General features: G+C 44.2%; 1 protein-coding gene across 1 annotated transcript in view; it reads right to left on the bottom strand.

Moving 5' to 3' along the window:
* Positions 1 to 19903, bottom strand: part of PLXNA4 (plexin A4) — a 488098-nt gene that overhangs the window by 13648 nt on the left and 454547 nt on the right. Inside the window, exons 26-30 of the mRNA XM_069860812.1 lie at positions 14240 to 14343; positions 11627 to 11726; positions 9031 to 9221; positions 5232 to 5401; positions 2432 to 2644 (exon numbers count right to left, since the gene is read on the bottom strand). Of these exons, the coding sequence (XP_069716913.1) occupies positions 2432 to 2644; positions 5232 to 5401; positions 9031 to 9221; positions 11627 to 11726; positions 14240 to 14343 (778 nt within the window). The remainder of the gene's footprint in view (positions 1 to 2431; positions 2645 to 5231; positions 5402 to 9030; positions 9222 to 11626; positions 11727 to 14239; positions 14344 to 19903) is intronic.

Here is a 19903-nt window from a genome sequence, read left to right as displayed (position 1 = left end):
TGGAATAACACCCTCAAAGTATGAGGGAACAGAGAAAAGGAAATAATTACCTCAGAGCAGTATTGAAATTCTATTCTATTTATCCTTGATATGTTTTTTCTTTGATCTTCCAGAGCATCCAGGTGCCACTGCCTTGAGTTAGTGGAATTAACAAAGAAATATATAAGCAGAGCAGATGTTCTAACCATATTCCAAAACCTGCAGCCTCCCCTTAGGCTTCAGTTCATGTTGTTGGATATCAATGAAGATAACAACCCAGCACATGCTGGGCACAGAAATCCAGTGCTGTTTACTAGCAGCAGGAGGTGTGGTGCACATCGTTTGCGAGCCCAGTTGTTCAGGAAAACCTCCAGGCAAATGCAGCACCTATTGCTAAAGATCTCTGGGCAATAAGATTTAGCTCCAAAAGTTATAACATGAAATCAATACTGGAAAAGAAAACCCTATAAAATGCAGCCTTTTGTTTATCCAAAAAAAAACAAACGGGGGGGGCGGATCTTGCATAAGGAACAAGTCTTATGAGGAGCAGCTAAGGGAACTGGAAGGATGCTGAGGAGCAACTCAGGAGGCTGAGCGGCAACCTTTTTGCTATCTACAGCTACCTGAAAGGAGATTGTAGACAGGTGGGCGCTGGTCACTTCTGTCAAATAACAAGTGATAGGACAAGAGGAAGTGGCCTCAAGTCACATCAGGGGAGGTTTAGATTAGATATTAGGAAAAATTTCTTTACTCAAACAATGGTCAAACATTGGAACAGGTTGCCCAGGGAAGTGGTGGAATCACTATCCCTGGAAGTGTTAAAAAAATGTGTAGATAGGGTGCTTTGGGACATGGTTTAGGAACCACGTTGGTGTTGTCTTGATGGTTAGAGTTGACAATCTTAGAGGTCTTTTTCAACCTTAATAATTCTACAATTATATGAAATACTTTATTCTGCACCTGCATGCCTCAGTTTGTCACTCAAATATGACATCTCCAAAGGTAAAAAGTCAAGCAGGCTCAAATGTCAAATGAAGTATTTGTTCACAGAAACCAACCATCCCGCTGTGCAAGGTTGCTAAAGTGTCAGTAGAGTATGACTCCTTTTGGTCACTGTTGTTGCAAACTTGATTTCTAAATGAATCACAAATATCTCTTTCCTCCTATTCAGGTCAAACCAGAAGTCATCCTCAATTCACACTGAGAAATTTGGACACAGCACCAGAAGTAGGTCATAATTAAGCAAGGTAGCTTGTAAGAGCCTTACAGGTTGCCTAGAAACGACATTTGCAGAAGTGTTTCACTACATCTAAAAATAATTGTCCAGACAAATCAGAGACCAACGGGAGCATTATTGTAAAAAGTGTCACCTCATGCTGACTAGAGGGCAGAGCTCTTTGATCAGCTATGCTCTCTTTTCACAAAATGAGAGAAAAATAACCCCACTGAAGGAAATAGAGTGGTTTACATTGCAGTGTGCCTACAATAGTTGAGGTCTCATATAACGTACATGACATGGCACCAATTTTTGACAGTGTCTACGAAGTCATCCAGAAAAATCATTGCTTAAAACTCAATGGCATTGCGTAGGAATGACCTGTAAGATAAACCCATCTTTGTATTTACAGAGATGTAATCATTCTCCATCTGTGCAGCTCCCAAACCTGTCAATAATGCCAAGCTAGTGTAGCATATTGAAAAAACAAAGCTTCTGCAAGGCTTGATCCAGCAGACAGGCTCCTGCTGCGTAGAGTGCAACATGTGCTATGTGCTAGTCCTGCAGAAAATATTAGAGAAACTGAAGCCCCTAGATACTGCAGGAATAGTTGTCTTGGTTATATTCCCTGCAGATTAGGTTTGGCAGACACTGACCTTCAGTGCAGTAGGTTGAACAGTACAGCTACAGGTTTTACAGATGAGGATAAAATACTTAGAAAGACCTCTGACCTTTCAGAAAATACGTTCAGAGCTGCAGTCACCAGCCTGTCAGTCTTGTGGCATCTCATCCAGAGCACAGAAGAGCCTCTAAGGAAAGCTACTGGACTCAGAATAAGGGGAGATAATCGTATGGCCCTTAAGTTGTAGGCAGGGAAGAGACTGAGAACAGTAAACCACTTCTGGTCTGTGTAGAAAGACTTAGAAGCCTACATACTTCAGAGGGCTCAAACACATCACCTTCCCTTCCTTCTCTCTGTTGCTTCTCAACAGTTTCTCCACAAGAGAAACAATGATGACAAACACCTTCAGTTCACACCTCTAATTAAATTTTGATCTCTGCTGCAAGGCAAGTGGGAACAAAAGGTTAACACAGAGCTTTCTACTTAGGCAATAACCAAATGAAAAAAAAAGCTACCAAAAGCAATACTGATGATGCCTCCTACCTCCATTCATAAAGCTCGGCCTCATGGTATCACTTGCTTCCGTCATTCCTATTTCTAGAACTAAAACTCACCTTTCCACCCAGTTCTTGTAGCTGGGAATGTCCTTGGCATAGAGAAGCTTGTTGGAGGGTGAGTCTTTTCCAAGACGATGCTCTGAGGTCGAACAGGAGTCCATGAAAGTCTGAGCCACTACTGAAAGGCAGGCATCTGTGATGCTGTTCTTGTGGATGTCAAAGACGAACTGTGGATTCTTGATCATGTTAACCCAGAACCGTAATGGCAGACTGCAAGAGGGGTGGGAAGGGTGGAAAAGGTGAATTAGTCAGTGCGTGGTTCATGGGCTTTGTTGTGCAAGGTTACAATGAGAGATGGTTGTTGCGAATCAAAAATCATTGTGTGGATGTAAGAATTCTGGGATAAGCCTTGATATACAATAAATTCCTTCCCCACAGGACTCAAGAACAGCACTGAAGCCACCTCAGAAATGTTTTTTATCCCAGTTATCCTTAAAAGCCAGATTTTGTCAGTCTTACAGGCAAAGCCATCTTATTGAAGTTGCACATATATTAATGGGAGTATAATTGAGGTGATTAAAAGGTCTCCTAACTTCTCCACATTAGGTTGCAAGTTGCATTTGATGGCTGCTTCATCACCTGAGGACAAGCAGTGCATCCAAAATATTTACAGGGTACAGTTGTCATTGAGGGACTTGGCTTTCAGCCCTCATAGCAATTCCATCAGGAGAAAGGTAGGTAGAGGTCTCCCAGGCTGAGACTAGGAGTGTTAATGGTATGCACTCCGTGCTGTGGACACCGTGTATTGTCATGCTCCACAGCTCAAGCCCAAGCCTCCATATGATCCCAGCACATTGAAGCCGTTGTTACGTGACAGAGAAAATCCTGTTGCCTCAAGGAAAACCAAGGAACTGGGGAACAAGTGTTGCAACCTTTGAAATGAAAATATATCTGCCCTAACCAAGGATATGTTATTCCCATTGAAATTCAAAGTCCCCTTTCTCCCTGCTTTTTCTCAAAAGAGCTGTTCATTTCTATGAGATGCCCTGAGGTATCTACCTCCAGCCTTTACCTCAAGCCTTTTTGTCAGGGCAAATGCATTCATATGATCATGGCCTAGGAGCTGAGATGTGTCACTGATCACAGAGCCAAACTCTCCCAGCCTGCCAGTAGACCGTTAATTCTACCTTCAGTGTCTGCAGCTTCCCAAGAGGAGGTTATTCTGCAGTGTAACAAGTTCACCTGACCTTCGAGATAAACTCCTCAGTTCCTTCCATTTGTTTGTGGCCTGCATGTGTTCATAGTAACATAAAAAATTCATCTCCAACCCCAATATATTTTGGGTAACAGCAAGCAGTTTAGCACGGCCTGACGTAGGGGTGACACCATGTTTTCCCAAACCACTATGTTCCACTGAGCCAGGAAAATCACAGAACTAATTCAAGGGAAGTCCCACACAGGTAATCCCATCAACCAAGTTCAGGACATGTGGTAGATGCTGATAATGAGACCTGATGGAGTTGTGAGAAGGAAACATTTTAGGCTGAGCATGGAGGTTCATCCCTTCTGGGATGGGGTGGATGAACGAACCGTGCAGAACTTCTTCTGCAGGTGTTTACATAGTAGGGACAGACACAGTGGAGATGAAATGAGTGTATGTGTGTGTGCCTGAGCGTGTGTACGGGTGTGGGGAGGGGCTGGGGAGGCGATGTCCCTAGCTGGGAATAATGAAGCCCATGATGTGACTTTGAGTTAATTTAATCTGATTGAACAGATTTCTTCATACTGCCCTTTTTCCCACATACACACACACTCTGCCGTCTCCCCTCCCCCCTTAAATAAACCTCCTGCTCATTTAGTCTGAGTGGCTGCAATCAGCCTTAGATTAGTGCTGCAGATAATGTTAATAATATGCTAATGTTTCATTAGTTGAAAGCCTCTTTGGTGCATGGGGTTTCTTTTTTTATGTCACTGTGCTGTGACGATCTGCCATCAGCATGGCTGGTAAAAGGAAAAAATGCATGAGCTGGGAGCCCCGTGGCTCTCCTCTGCTTTTCCTTTTATAGTCCCTGTATTTGAGCAGGAGAAGGGGAGGGAGCGATTCCCCAGGGGACTCTTTCCAACAGGGAAACTCAAGTAGAGAGGTGCTGCAGAGGTCTTTCTCTCCCCCAGCCCTGGCTCTTCCCTGCTGTTCCATCACATGTATGAAGAGGGGCTGCTGCCTGGCAGCTAGAGCAGGGGGCTGATGTCAGACTTTGTCACTCACTCCAAAGGAGACTCACATTCGGCTCCAGATCCTTGAAGTGCTTAGTAACTTTTGAGCTGCTTTCCTATTCTCCAACTGCCAGCCCAGGAGAGTACAAGTCTCCTGTGGATGCTGCACAACCCCTGCAGAAGTCTGAGGTACCTCAAAATATCTCAGATGGCCCTAGATGCCTATATGTGGGCAAAGAAGTGGAGCTCTAGCTCCTTCCTGACTATAATGAGAGTTTAAGCACTCAGTCTAGATAAAGACAACAGTGCTGAATTCTCTCCCATGCCTTCCCAGACATCTTTATGAGGCTGGGTACTACAGCAATTCCAATTTTTCATCCTGCATCTTCTTGAAGTCCCTAAGTAACACTGCCACCCCAGTGTAATACAGGGCAAAACAGGACTTGTTTAAGCCAAACACTCCATCCTTGAGAGCATCTTTAGATTGTGGGCACTTCTGATTTCCCCATTGGCTTGGGAAGACTGAAATTGGTGCTCTGAACCATATGCCAGGATCCTTAGCTCCCCCAGCACCTATATCTCAAATCTTCTCTCCTTCCAGTCCAGGACCTGGGGCTGGAATGTACTGTGGTGTCTCACTCACCAATTGCTCTTCCAGGTGTGCCGCACGTGGGGGTCATGGATGTTGTGTTTGTCAGCCTGCTCATCCAGGAAATCAAACATGTATTTGATAGCCAAGGGGAGTGCACTGCCACGGTGAGCAGTGCTGAAGATGGTCTCAAAGAGGTCATCTACAAATTTCTGGAGGGTTCCCTGTTGGGAGAAAGAAGGAAAGAAATTATGAGATACCAAGTAGTAAGATGATGTTGAATTTTGATATTCCACTGAAAACAATGTGTCAGTGGATTAGGCACAGGAACTTTGATTGAAAAGCAGGAACCAACTGATATATGCTGTGACATGAGCTGGAAATGTCAGGTATGTGCATCTTCACAATATCCATTACATCTGGTTAACAGTCAGACAGGGGAGGTCAAGATGCTGCCTGTCCTCTGTGCTACTAGAGCTCCTTGCCATGGTGGGTGGCTGAGCTGTGGTGGGATCCCTTGCTCTATCTCTGGTGTATGGTGATGGAGAGGCTCTGATCTGTTCCTGTTAAGATTCCTCTCCTCTGCATTATATCCTTGACTGCTTTAGTACATGCATGAGACAAAATCTAGCCATTTTCTATGCTAGCTTTCATCCAAGGCTGATCCCTAAGATGGTAATAGAAGTCAGATGATTGTAAAGCAGAGCAGAAGGTGTCATTGAGACAAATGGGACAAGAGTACCTGGAGAGAGATGGCTGTTTTATATGTGTATTATAATAAATAACATGAACTTCATTTTAAACCCCAATAGGCCTCCTCATTTTTTATTACCCATTGGCTTGAAACCAAGGTAAACTAAAGCCATGCATGGATGTGGTAGGTACTGCCCTGCAGACATCAGTATTGTCCACTGTAGAGACTGCAGATGTCTCCTTATGCTCACCTGGAAGGAGGAGAATCCCAGATCCTGTGCTTGGAGAAACAAGCTGGTGTGGACAGTTGGCTTTAGCAAGAATTTAAAGAGCTGGAGTATCAGAAGGAGAAGAGAGCAGCTAGGATCTGTGATAACCAGATGAGCTGCAGGCTGGTTTTGGGGGAAAATCAGGCAAAACATGCTTCCCCTACTGAATGGGGAGCTCTAGCCCACATTTGAACCTCTGCTCTGCCACCAGAGCCTCAAAGACTCTATATGTGAATAAAACATGCAGCTGCTAAAATAACCAAACAGCAATCAAATCTTCAACAAATGTTTCCTGATATGCAAGATTTCCTCTTCCGAAAAATAAAATCCTCCCTTTTCTCTGCAAACCCAGAAAGAAATTCTCCTTACTAGAAAGAAAGCACCAAGTTCCACCAGAATGGCTTAAGTTTACATAGCTCTAACAAATACTTAATTAGAAAACTAGTGTCTCTTGCTGATTCACCACCTGATTTATTCTTTGGGAAATAAACAGAGGTACCTTTTTCTTGTGCGAACTCCTACCGGGTGAATAAAGCCCTGCAGCACATGTCTGACTCAGAAAGGGCCCCGGAGGGTAAATCTTGTTGGTCTGACATGGAAGAGCTGCCCTCAGGTTGAGCTTCTGGAGGGAATTAGGTCTCTACATGCTCACCCACACAAACACAAAGAAAACCTTGGAGGCTTTTAGGCAAGAGACTCTCATTCTCAGAGGTCAGGGATTTACCAGAATAGAATTCATTGTCAGTTTAACTAAGTGTTCCCTGGGATTGTATTACCAGCAATCGCTCTCTTTCCTCTTTCTCTCCCTCAGATAGTCATGATGAGGAAAGAAAATTGCTTAGCCCAAGAGGGGACACAATAAACCCCCAGCCTTCCTGCTCTCTGTGCAACTTCCACAGCTGCTTTCCTTCCACACAAAAAAAACCCCAAAAACAAATGTTGAATTTGTGATCCAGAACAGAAAGCAAAAGGGATTCAGTGGTGGGATAGGGGATGTATCCCCAGACAGCGTAAATCAGCACTGGTTCAATGCTTGCTGGTTTACACCAGCTGGGCCCCAGGCCCTGGGGAGCATCATTTTCTTTTTACGTTGTGTGATCCGTAAAAGCATCATGATGCCAAGGAGCTGGGCATGTACCAAGGTCTAAAGACAAAGACACTTCATCTCCAAATCCCACTGCAGCATAGACAGGCTGAGTGATGATGCTGGAAGAGTCAAACATTAGAGGTAAAATGAATTGAGGAACAAATGTGTAAGTAAAATTTTGTGGTAGGACTTAAGCATCTGATGGAGACATGTCCGATGGACAAACTCAGACAGCGTTTCCATGAACACATGAAATTGTGTTTGTGCCTATTAACACCCTGACAAGAAATGGTAATAGTCAAGGACTATTGGGAGGAAGCTCAGGCTGTTTTATGACACAGAACAGCATGAGATAATCCTGTGATCAGCCAGTCCTGAGTTACTGCTACCCTATATTTTCTACTTCTGGGAGGCATTGAAATAACTCTCATGTTAGAGATCTGGGCATAAAGATGGTCTGTGCTGCAAGAGGACAGCAGAACTGCAAAAGGAGTCTTTCCCTGACTAAACTGTCTTCTTCCTGACCTGTCCTAGTCTCTGCTGGGGTGCAAAAGAATATCATTGCTGTCTCTTCATTAGTGCAGACTCCCCCAAGGAGACCACCTTCCACAGGGTAGAAGAGCAAATAAATATAAACTCAGACAACTGCTTTTGCCCATGCTCTTGTGGAGCCTTTACAAGTGAGTTGGGTGGAAGACAGTCTCGGTTAGAGATGAAAGAATGTGAAAGATCTGAGAGCTTTTGTCAACGCCACAGTGAGCCAGCTGCAGCAAGACCTGGCCATGCCCTTTTCAGGGAAGGGACAGCATGATGGTGAGTGACAGTGAGTTCTTTTTGTGCAGCCAGTGGCAATTAAGCCACTTTCTGTTGCTGTTGTGGAGCCAGAGTCCACTGCAGGAAGTTTTGGACCTGTCAGTTTGAGTGATCTCCACTTGTGCAAGTATCCTCCCCACAGTCCTGCATCCCCACTTAGGCTAAACCCTCAGATATTGCTCCACTAGAGAAGTTTTTCTGGCTCTGGCAGGCACCCACGTAGGAGGCTGGTTTTCAGAATTTTGGGGAATATGGATTGAGCAGGTGGGATCTTGCTAACTTCCCAACACAGCCTTTGCCCTCTCTGTAAAACTTGCCATGTGTCAGCTGTGACATGGGAGATATGTCTGAAGATTCAGTTTCTGCTCTGCCCAAACCTGACAATCTGTATTTTCTCTTTGGAGATCCTGAGCTTTCCATGTCTCAGAGGGGATGGGCATCTAGCTCTGTCTGCTTTCTTTGGAGCTGGCCACATACTAGCCACAACATGGTCAACTTAACCCCCTGCCAAGTCATCAGCACAAGAGTCTTTATGGGCCCAGGGGTAAGGTAGAGAAGAAGGACTTGCAGCATGGAACTCGGGTTTCTGCTTCATAACAGTCCATCTCAGACTATGAGGTGTGACACATGCTTGGAATGTGATCTGGGCATATTTACTCCGTGCCTCTTCATTTGCTCAGTTTGGCTACAAGCTACAAGACAGTGTAATCAACAGTCCAACACTCATCTAACCCTGTACTGAATTACTCCATCAGTTCCATGGCTCTGGATTCTTTATTCTTCAGTGCTTACCAATGTTCCTTTTTTGACCCACTTTCTAAACTCAAGCTCCTTCCCTCCATGCTTGGAGCACATCTCTTGCTCTGTTTTCCCCTTCTCTTTATCCCCCTTTGGCACCCTTTGAGCAGTCTCTCATTTCTTGTAGGAAAGACGTTCCACTGCAGCCTATAAAAATCCAATTCTCACCCTCTTCCCCAGTCCCAGCATGTACCTTGGTGGCAAGCAGCCTTGTCAGGTAGATCTCAGAAACCATCTTGCTGCCCCGGTCACCCTCTTTTTGGTCACCATGCTCATGATTCTTCACCAAGTGCCACATCTTGACTCCACTCTCAAGGTCAGGGGTGATCATGGGGGTGCGGGAACGAAGACTGTCTGGGCTGCCTGTGTAACGGATCATGTTTTCTGCAAAGAGAGATCATAGAATCATAGAATCACCAGGTTGGAAGAGACCCACCAGATCATCGAGTCCAACCATTCCTATCAAATACTAAACCATGTCTCAGCTGTAGTAGCACTCGTCTTGGGATAGATGGTTTCACCAGGGAAATTTGCTAAGGACATGCCACCTAATAAAGGATTTCATCAGCATATGGTGTGGATACTCCTACAGATCCTGATGTGGGGCTGAGACAGTCATAACTGGTGAATCCACCCTGCGAAGATATTAATATGGGACTCCAGACTGGGAAGACTAGAAATACTGTGATGTCCCTGCTCTCAAAAGCTCAACATTTCCATATTAGTATTAAACAAATTTCCATCATTTTGTAACAATAGGCAGCAAGGGCATATCTCCAGGTTGAATTACAGGGTGAGACAGAGAAGCTCCCAAAGCAGCTGTGCAGACCAAGCCTTATTATCAGAGCTTTATTTTATGAGTGAGTGATTTGCTTAGCAAAGACAAGGGATAGCAGCCAAGCCAGACATGATGTCAATGTCTACACTAATAAATAGAGCAATGCTAAAGCATTGAATTTCAGTTGCCCATGCTCTTTACCTCTTATCGTGACCCCTGGCAAAGCTTTGGCTTGGGACAACCTGCACTATCAGTATCAGACATTGCCCAGAACTGGTTCACAAGATAGTACTTGTTCCTTATGATAACCAGTGTGTGTACAACTTATTTTAGCTTCATGGATGTTAGTCATTGCATGCCATCCTGCTTGGGATTATGTCCAGAAAACAGGCCATAGCCTTTTGGCATAATAATATTGATGTAGCTAATGTGACCTTTTTCCTAGATCCCCATCCACAGGCTTAGGAGCAGCCCTGTCCCCTCTTTCGTTTAGTATTAAAATAATCTTATAACGCCTGCACAATCATCCTCTTCACTCACTGCTCCAAAATTTTGTTTTGACAGAAAGTAAACCAGAACCCCAGGTGGCTCTGCACAAATTTCCTTTCCAAGGACACCTACAGCTTTCAGATTTTACCTCACTTTGCCTCTGAGTGATGGCATGAGGCATTCCCCTCTCCCTGACCTTCCAGCAATGCTGCAGATAGAGTCTTTTCCAACCATAATTAACAGAAGAGCGTTGCACCTTTCTGTAGCAAGATCTGAATCAACCTCATTAATGCATTACCAATCTCTACATATTAATTATCAGATGGAATATCATTTTTCTCTCTGGATGCTGTTTTCTTAATTGCAATTAACGATCACTTCTGACCCACCACATCTTCTCCTCCCCCTGCATTCTTCCCCGCTCTCTTTTCCTGAAAAATCAAATGGCAAAAGAATTCAAGAAATCCAACAGAAATTAACCCCCTTCAAGTCTTCCTTTTCAAAGGTCACCATGTCTTTCAGTAATTGCAACAACATAGCAAAGAGGATGAATATTAATAAGGCCTGGTGGATTGCTTATGTCCTTGGAGAAAGTGGAAGGGGGCTCCTCTGGACACTGAGTAGATGTACTTTCCCTCAAGCTAAAGGGACTAAGAAGGATTGGAAATGTTTTCATAAATTAAAAAATAATAACAAACTGATCTGACAGCTGCGTCCAGACTGGAGGGTGGCTTTGCAGCACTCTGCTTGCACATTAGAGAGGTTTTGCTTTGCCCTCCGGGATCACCATAGTGAGACATGTCCTAGCACAGGGGAGAAAGGTGTGTCATGGTGTGGGTGAGACTCACGAGGTCTCTGTTTGGCTCTACAGAACCACTTTCATCTGATCTCTATTTGACAGCTGTCTCATGCTCAGTTGTCTCTGGGGTAAAGTGAGAACAACCATCCCCTGCCTTGAGGTACGTTGATAAAAGACCTCAATAAGCCATTTGCCTTATTATACTAGGTGCAAATTCACTGGGGATAAGATAACTGGCTGGGACACACAACACCCACGCTGAGATGTACCTGTAGACAGGCCATCCCCTACATAGATTGTGGTTGCTTGTGGTCCCACCAGCTTCTCATCTGTGCCACAGATTTATCTTCACAACAGACTGTGCTCCAAGGACTTTTCCCACCAGGACAACTGGACCCATGCAGTGTGCAGTGCTTGTCCTTTGCCTCTCCCTGTGAAAACTCTATGAGTGAGATTCAGTGATCTAAAATGTAGGCTTCTCCTTCCGTTAATGCAGGAGGAATACTTCATAACAGCAATCCAGCCACTTGGATCAACAGCTTAGACCAGATGCCAAAGTTTTAGATGTCTAAATCCTCTTTTTCTCCCATCCCTCGAGCAATCACATTAACTAGTCATCTGCCTATCACTCTCTCTGCTATATTTAGTGCCTTGTAACCACTATGATTTTGGGGATCTGTCCTCCAGTGTGCTCTCAATCCATACCAGCATATATATCCTTACCATACTTGCTGGCTGAGGTACGAGAGACTGTTGAGTTGTTGACTGCATTGTAGGCAGTGACTTGCTTGGAGACTAAAGCTACCACAGATCCATCTGGAACCTGTATAAAGAAAGGGACTTTATCAATAAGCTTCTGAGAACTGGCTGAGGAGCGTGCCAAGGGCAAGAGAAATCCCAGCAGCAGAAGCTGAGCCGTAAACCAGTGTCATTGTAGGCAGGACAGAAGTTCTGGCCCAAGCCTTCAAATGACTTCTTCAGGGGGTTTATTAACAAAAAAAGGGACAAAAACTCCTGTTATACTGATAGAAGGCTACACTTGGGCAACAGAACAACTGATGACAAAACAGGTCCATTCAGGTCCTGATTCAAAGCCTAGTGATGACAATATAAGCCTTTGCATTAACTTCAGTAAAAGCAACAGTAGCTTCTTCACAAGGAAACTCTCATGCAGGACAGGAATATTAGAAGAATAAAATCATCAGAAGTATTTCACACATCAAGGATAGGATATCCTGTAAAGTTGATAAAATTGATATAAATTTCATGTTCTTTCCAATTCATAGAATCATGGAATGGTTTGGGTTGGAAAGTACATTAAAGATCACTCAGTTCCAACCCTCTGCCATGGGCAGGGTCACCTCCCACTGGATCAGGTTGCTCAAAGCCTTATCCAACCCTGTCTTGAACACCTCCAGCGATGGGGCAGCTGTGACTTCTCTGGGGAACCTGTCCCAGTGCCTCACAGACCTCACAGTAATAAACTTCTTCCCAATATCTAATCTAAATCTCCCCTCTTTCAGCTTAAAACCATTGCCCCTCATCCTATCACCTTCAATTGCAGGTGATATCCAGGAACGTAGCTCAGAAATGGATAGATGTTTTTTCCGCTTCAATTGATCCTGTCAGCCTCTCTCTGCACAGTCTCTCCTTTCCATGTGATGAATGCACTGGTGTACTGAAGGGACTACCACAACATCTTTCATTTTGCTGTGTCAGAGGGTCTCAGACAGGAAAGCAGCAAATTTGGAGTGGCTGTGCTCCAGGATATCATGGGACAGTATTTCCAGACAACAGAGCTTTCTGAAACGAGTCAGAGTTCCCATTTCTACAGCTAGGCTATTCATGTGGGTCCTGTATTAGAAGTGTTAACAAGCCAGTTGTTCAAAGGAGCCATATTAGGAATATCTGTGATAAATAAGATATCATAAAAAGGAGATAGGTGAAAAAAAAATCCCTACTAACATCATCTAACTCTTGTCTGTGTAATAACAATAATTAGCACTTGCGTAGAGTTTTTCATCTTCAAAGCACTGTAGAGGCTAATTAAATAGCCCCTCTGCAATCATGAAAGGCAATTATTGACTCTTTGTAGTTTTAGCTCCACAGTACAGATGGGGAAACTGAGGCAATGGGAATATCAGTGGCTGTTCCAGTATCCTCCATGCCTGCCCTCAGGACATATAGGGTAAATGATGCAGAGCTCAAAACCCTGGCAGCTGAGAACCTGTTCTACTCCATATAACTAAGTTAAGCAAACAACTCGAAAAAGCACAGAAGGGAAAGAAAGTTATGCCTGGTTTTGGGGGGAAATAAAATACAAAACATCCTTGCTCCACCTGGAAAAGGTGTTCTGGATTCAGCCAGCAATGCTTCAATCTGAAGTGAAAGATTTTGTTTCCTTTTCAAGTTATTGCTTGCTGCCTCCTCAGGTCACCTCTTAAATGAAAAAAAAAAAACCAAACCCAACCTAAATCTTATTATGAAACATAGATTGCTAAGGAATGATTGTGGAAATGACAAAATTGTCAGCATTGGATTAAGCTTAATGAGGTGAGGTTCTTTTTGGCCAAGGGAGGGGAGGAGCGTTTCAGCTTTTGACCAAAACTCCATTTTTTTTATTAAATCAATCACTTCTGTAAGATATTTTTGGATATCTTTAGCCCTCTCAAGGTCATGCAGAGATCACAGAAGTCCTGTCCCAAGGTAGGTCACACAGACCAGGACAGGGCTCTAAATCAAGTGTTCCCAGGTCAGTGCCAACTCCACTGTGCCATGGTCTCCAGTCATGCTGCTTTTTTCCTCCTTCTTCCAGACTCTAAGTCTCCTTCCCTTCCATTTCTCACTCTTCCATCTTTCTGAACTCTTCTAGATATAAAAGGCCTTTGATGCACTGGAAAAAGAGGGATTGAAGGACTTGTTTTCTACTTGTCTACCTGAAAAATGCTGACTTGTGCTGTCCTACTGACTGCATCTCCTTTTTTGAATTCTCCACTTACTAAGGCTGCTCCTCCTTTGAGAGAGACATAGTTTTTTTTTTGTTTCCTTGGCTTCATGTTTAATGATGTGTTTGATAATTACTACAAGGGCAATGGAGCAGCATGGATGTACTCAACACAGGAGCTCTATCCAGTTATTACCCACTCAACTTGAGCAACCTGATATAGTGGCAGGTGTCCCTGCCCATGGCACGGGGGTTGGAACTGGATGATTTTTAAAGTCCCTTCCAATCCAAACCATTCTATGCTTCTATGATTCTGTTGTTTATCTTTGCATCTTAGAGAATGATGCCTTTCTTAGCTGATCTGCCTTCCACCCACTAGCTCACACCGTTACCTGATAGTGTGCGAGTGTGTTGAGCCTCTTCCAGTCATTCTCTATCTTGGTTGTGATGTCTTCATCCTGAAGGATCATTCTTGCCCCACTAGCTTGCCGCCACTCTGCAAGGAGAACAGAGACATTGAACTCTGAGTTCTGGGATTGAGCCGCTATGTCCAAAATCCATTGGGTCACACACGTACAGGCTGCATCTGTGTAGTGATATGACAGTCATTGCCATTATGCTCCATCAGGTGCTTCCAACTACATACAACATACAAGTGCACAAATGTACAGACCCTTCTTCTCAGAGGGAAGGAGAAGACAGGTGAACCATTAGAAGTTCAGAAAGATGGCTTAGGAAAGTGTGCAAAACTAATAGCCACATAGCAAAGTTCAGAGTGAAGTCCTAGGTCATCCAGAACACTTTCTGTACCTTTATTAAAATGATATTGCCATCACAAAACAAATCTTGCATAGGAAACACCAACGTATTTAGAGAGTGACGCCACACAGATACCAGAACACAGACCGGTTGCCTTCAGAGACGAGAGGCTAAAGGCTAGGACACAGAAGTGAGCTCTATACAGATATATAAACTAATGACCAGAGACCTGCTGATCCATTGCCAGGGCTGAACACAGCAAGGCACAGGGCTTTAGCGCTCTAATTATTCATGGTGCTTAACTCTTAGCTTGCTCCCTGGCTCTCTTCCTGTTCCAACATGGCTTTTTCCAAGATCTACCTGTCCTTGCTTGTGTTAGTCATCACTATGGGAGCAAATGAGTGTGTTAGGGATGTAACTTCATCCCTGGTTCCCTTTCCTTTAGGTGCACACACACACCCCCTCTATCGATTTATCAGTCATCTCTAACTCCCAAGTCCTCACCATGGAGAGGGCTTCCCTGGGCAGAGCAGTGTCTCGTTCAGCACAGCACCAGACCCTTTACTGGGCTTGGTTCACCTCCTTTAGTGCTTGCTCAGTCCTTTTTGTTACTCAAATCCAGAAGCGATGGAGTGCAGGAAGCCCCTAGCTTTAGGCACAGGAGAGGTACAATGCAGAGAAGAGCCAGAGCAGCACCAATACCCAGCTCTATGGAGCATGTAATCTCTATCAGCCTTCAGCAGCATGCCCATGGGCAGAAGGGTTCCAGTTTCTGACCACATCCAGCTCACAGAATCATAGAATCACTGGGCTAGAAAAGACCTTTGAGATCATCAAGCTCAGCTGTACTTGTCCACTACTAAATCATATCCCTAAGCACTTCATCTGCCTGTCTTTTAAACACCTTTAGGGATGGGGACTCCACCACATCCCTGGCAGTCTCTGCCAGTGCCCAATAGTCCTTTCAGTGAAAATTTTTTTCCTAATGGCCAATATGAGCCTCCCCTGGCACAAATTAAGGGAATTCCCTCTTGTCCTATCACCTGTCACTTGGAAGAAGAGAACATTCATTTTCCTACAACCTCCTTTCAGGGAGTTGTAGAAAGTGATAAGATCTCCCCTTAGCCTCCTTTTTTTCTAGGTTAAAATTCTCCAGCCTCAAACTTGAATGCTTCTCTCCTTCGGTAACACAGGGGAACCCCATGACTTCCCAGGGTACCACTCAAATCCTGAAGGATCCTCTATGTCAAAGATTGTCACAACTTTCCTTACAGAGGACTCACAGACTTGCCTTTCAGCAAGAAACATATAAAAATGGCCCAAAAGAGAGAAACTTGTTATCACTTGGTGACACCAAGGAATGCTGTGGCTTAATCACAGGCAACCTGGACCACTCAGAGCTACATTTTTGGTTTTCATGTCACAGTGACCCAACCACATCCAGTTTAGTCAGAGCCAAAGCAGAAAGCCTATTCATTTGTGGGAGTTAATTGAAATGAACTCTTGGATATGGAGACATCACCTGCTACCCCTGCTTATTTCTCCTAATATAAAAATGCAAGGACCGTTGCAAATTTCTTTTGGTTTCAGCAGTTTTCTTATCACATAATTAAAATGTATTGGGAAAGCTGCCCTTGCCTTTATTATTCATTTAAATTAGCAGGAAGAGGTCAGCTGCCGTGTTTATTGCTGGGTGTTACTTTGGCTGGAGACACTCGGAGAATGAGCAAGGGTTACATTGGCTTAGCACTGATCCTGAACTGCCTTTCATTTACTCCAGCTCCTTAGATCCCCACCTACGTTATCCTTGTGGTGTATTAGGGTGATGTTCTCTGCTCTTTCCAAACTGGACTGGATTCCTGGACACCCTCTGGTCCAAGAAATTGCTTAGAAGAGCACAAAATGCCAATAGTGCTTTCACAAGGTGCCTAAGCCACTTGTACTGTCACAGAGCGTCTCTCTTCTGTGCCTTCCTCATGGTTTCTTGTGGACAGTGTCTCTTTGATCTCTTCCCTCCAGTGAGAGAACATTCCTATAGTCCTCTTCTCTCCTAACTCGTCTTTGGGGAGGGACACACTGACCCAAGGTATCGGGAACGATGTGCAAGTTCTCGGTGTTGCACTTGGCTCTGATATGTAGGAAAGGCACAATTTTCATTCAAGTGTCATCTGAGGTGATCCCATGCTGATCTGCAAGGAAATGCGATGGCTGCAAGTAAAGGAATGGGAAGGGAGGGTGCAAAGGAGGAAAAGGTGACCCTGACATCCATATTCACAGCACTAAGTAAAAACTGTTAGCTTTGTCCTCTCTGGCAGCACCCTGTCCCCTCTCTCATCAGATTTGTGCACTCCTCTGTGAGCCAGCACAAAAGAGAGACATATTCCAATCCAATTTGTTACAATTCCACCTTCTGGAGAGAGAGAGGGAGAGGGGGAGGGAGGTAAAAAATCCCATTATCTTTATCAACCCTTCCAATCAGGAGCAGCGGTAAATGCAAACTCAGGAGACAGCTGCTGTGAAGCCTTTATATTTCATTCAGCAGATAGTGTATCTTTTTATTGCACGCAGGAATTACTTCTCTTTTTTTTTTCTTTTTTCTTTTCTTTTTTTTTTTTTTTAAGAAACAACCTTTCTTTTCAACTTGACTGAGAAAAAGGAAATTCCAGGGGCCTTTGACAAACAGGAGCTTCTTTGAGCTGTAGCAATGCCTGGCCAGGGAATGACTCTACAAGGAGCTGGGATATGGGGAGATGTCCTCCTGCACCTCAAATCCTACAGAAAATTTTACATCTTCCTCATGCTTTTTGTCTGGTCCACATCGTCCTGAGGATGCCCATTGCACAAGGGAGACAAGTGCAGCAGAGGCAACATTTTTCAGGAGGAATTTAAATACTGAAGTGAATAGAAGACCAGCCAGTTTAGCCCAGGTGTCTTCACCTGGACTAGTCATTATCTGTTGCTCCATCGTTCACCAGCACTTCTAGGTCCAAATGCACATAATCTGTTTCGGTTAATGGTTCATGTCATATAATGTGCTCCCCAACTTTTTCCTAAAAACCCTAAGTCCTCCATCAAGGACTGGGAAACTGTTTGTGGCTAGTTGTACACAGCAATGGTATGTGGAACAAATATGTGTGGCTTATCCAGGCTTGATACCTGTCTTGTAGAATCATAGAACAGTTTGGATTGGAAAGGACCTTAAAGATCATCCAGCTCCAACCCCTCTGCCATGGGCAGGGACATCTCCCACTGAATCAGGTTCCTCAAAGCCCCATCCAACCTGGCCTTGAACATTTAAAGGGAGGGGACATCCACCACTTCCTTGGGCAACCTATGCCAGCATCTCACCACTCTTATTGTGAAGAATTTCTTCCTAATGTCTAGTCTAAATCCTCCACTCTCCAATTTAAGGCCATTACCCCTTATCCTGTCACTACAGACTCTCGTAAAAAGTCCCTCCCCAGCTTTATTGGATACCCTTCAGGTACTGAAAGGCCACTATAAGGTCTGGAGCCTTCTCTTCTCCAGGCTGAACAAGCCCAACTCTCTCAGTCTGTCCTCATAGCAGAGGTGCTCCAGCCCTCTAATCATGTTTGTAGCCTCCTCTGGACCCATTCCAGCAGTTCCATGTCCTTCTTACACCGAGGATCATTTGTGCTCATGAAGGATTTGTCTGAAAAGCTGAGGGGGTTGCTTTTAGTCCTACAATTTTTTTTTGTCTTCCCAATAATTTCCATCTTAGAGACAGACCGGTACAGGCAACAGGAGAATAAACCCTTTGTCTCTATGCTGCAGGCTGCAGTACAACCAGACGAGTAGGAAGTAAAAATGGGTGAATATCTAGGACGTGATGAGCTCTAGGAAGAGAGCAGAAACCCAACTCTGCTTCTGGGGTGGAGAAAGACCACTGTAGCTGGGGAAAATTAATTAGTATCAGAATGCATAGATGGAAGATGCCTGGGAAATATTTCATCTTGCATATCCAAGTTGTCTTACTGTGCATATACTAGAGTTAGACTCAGTTTAAATGGCTCCTAAAGGTTAAACCCCTCACATCAGAACTGAACCATTGGTGAGGCAGTGAAAGCTTCCCCTGACATGGTCCACAATGAGCCTGAGACAACATCACTTGAGTGCAGGGCACTCAACCTCACAGCTGCCATCACCTCAGCAGTCCATTTCAAAAAAAAGGCAACTGGAACACAGGGAAGAGTGAATAACCCAGCATGAAACCAGATTTTTGTTACATGATCCTTATACCCTAATGCTTTCCCAAATATGGGGTATTTTATTTATGATGAGGGTTTTAAAAGATAATAATAACAAAAATAGCCACTGCAGAAAAGAAGCCTTTACTCAGAGGGCTGCAATTTGGGTTTTGGACTAAAATGTAACCTCAGGGTGTCCAAAATAAGTGCTTTCATCTGACAACCCCCTCCATGAGTTGTCTCGGTAACTGAAAAACATTATGACATTTGCAACACATACAAATAACTCTGCCTGCAGCTGCCCTGCATTTAACAACTCAAGATAACTCATTAGCTTGTTTGTTTTATTCCATGTGAGTAGTCTGGCCTTAGTATGGACAGAAAGCCTAGAAGAGTGTAATGATAACAGAAAAAAGGTGTTGGGATTTAGAAAACCATCTCTTTCAGAGCCAGATTACAGTCGTCTGCTCTGTTCTACTGTTTAGCATGGGCAGGCAGAGCTGATCCAGCCACCTCTGTGGACCTGAGCATTCAGCCTGGGGCAGGTTGATTCTGAGAGCTCTGCACTGCTTTCTAATGACCAGCAGTGCTTTCTGCTCTCCCCTTGCTGCCTTCACTGTCACTGAAGGGTGCTAGGTGCCAACAAACATCTTTTCATGCAAAAAGGCTGGGCTGGAGCTAGACATGCATCTCCTCTTGTTTCTGCTTTACCCATGCCAGCCCTTCTCCTCCTACCTAGCTGCTGCTGTGCTAAAGGAGCCTGCAACTATATTGCAGCTGGCAAGACTCTTCTACTATATTAGGTTTTGGGGGTTTTTTTGTGTTTTGGTTTGCTTTTTGGGTTTTTTTGCCCCATCTGGAACATCAGTGTTAGTAGCCAAACAGCTGCTCATTAAGCAGTGTCCTGTCAACGCAGTCAGTTCTATCCTCTGAGGGTACACTCATAAATACTTCCTGGAAATTGCTCAGCACCACTCAGCAGGTCAATATTTCTTAAAACAGGAATAGTCATGGATGTAAAATCATCAGGCTTCAGCTGGGACCCTGCGTGCACACACATTTCTGTATCTGTCAGTTGTCAGAGCTACA

Source organism: Phaenicophaeus curvirostris, chromosome 1, assembly GCF_032191515.1.
Source record: "Phaenicophaeus curvirostris isolate KB17595 chromosome 1, BPBGC_Pcur_1.0, whole genome shotgun sequence".
In the NCBI taxonomy this organism is placed as follows: domain Eukaryota; kingdom Metazoa; phylum Chordata; class Aves; order Cuculiformes; family Cuculidae; genus Phaenicophaeus; species Phaenicophaeus curvirostris.
Note: the sequence above shows the minus strand (reverse complement) of the source record. Positions and strands in the feature narration are given on the sequence as shown.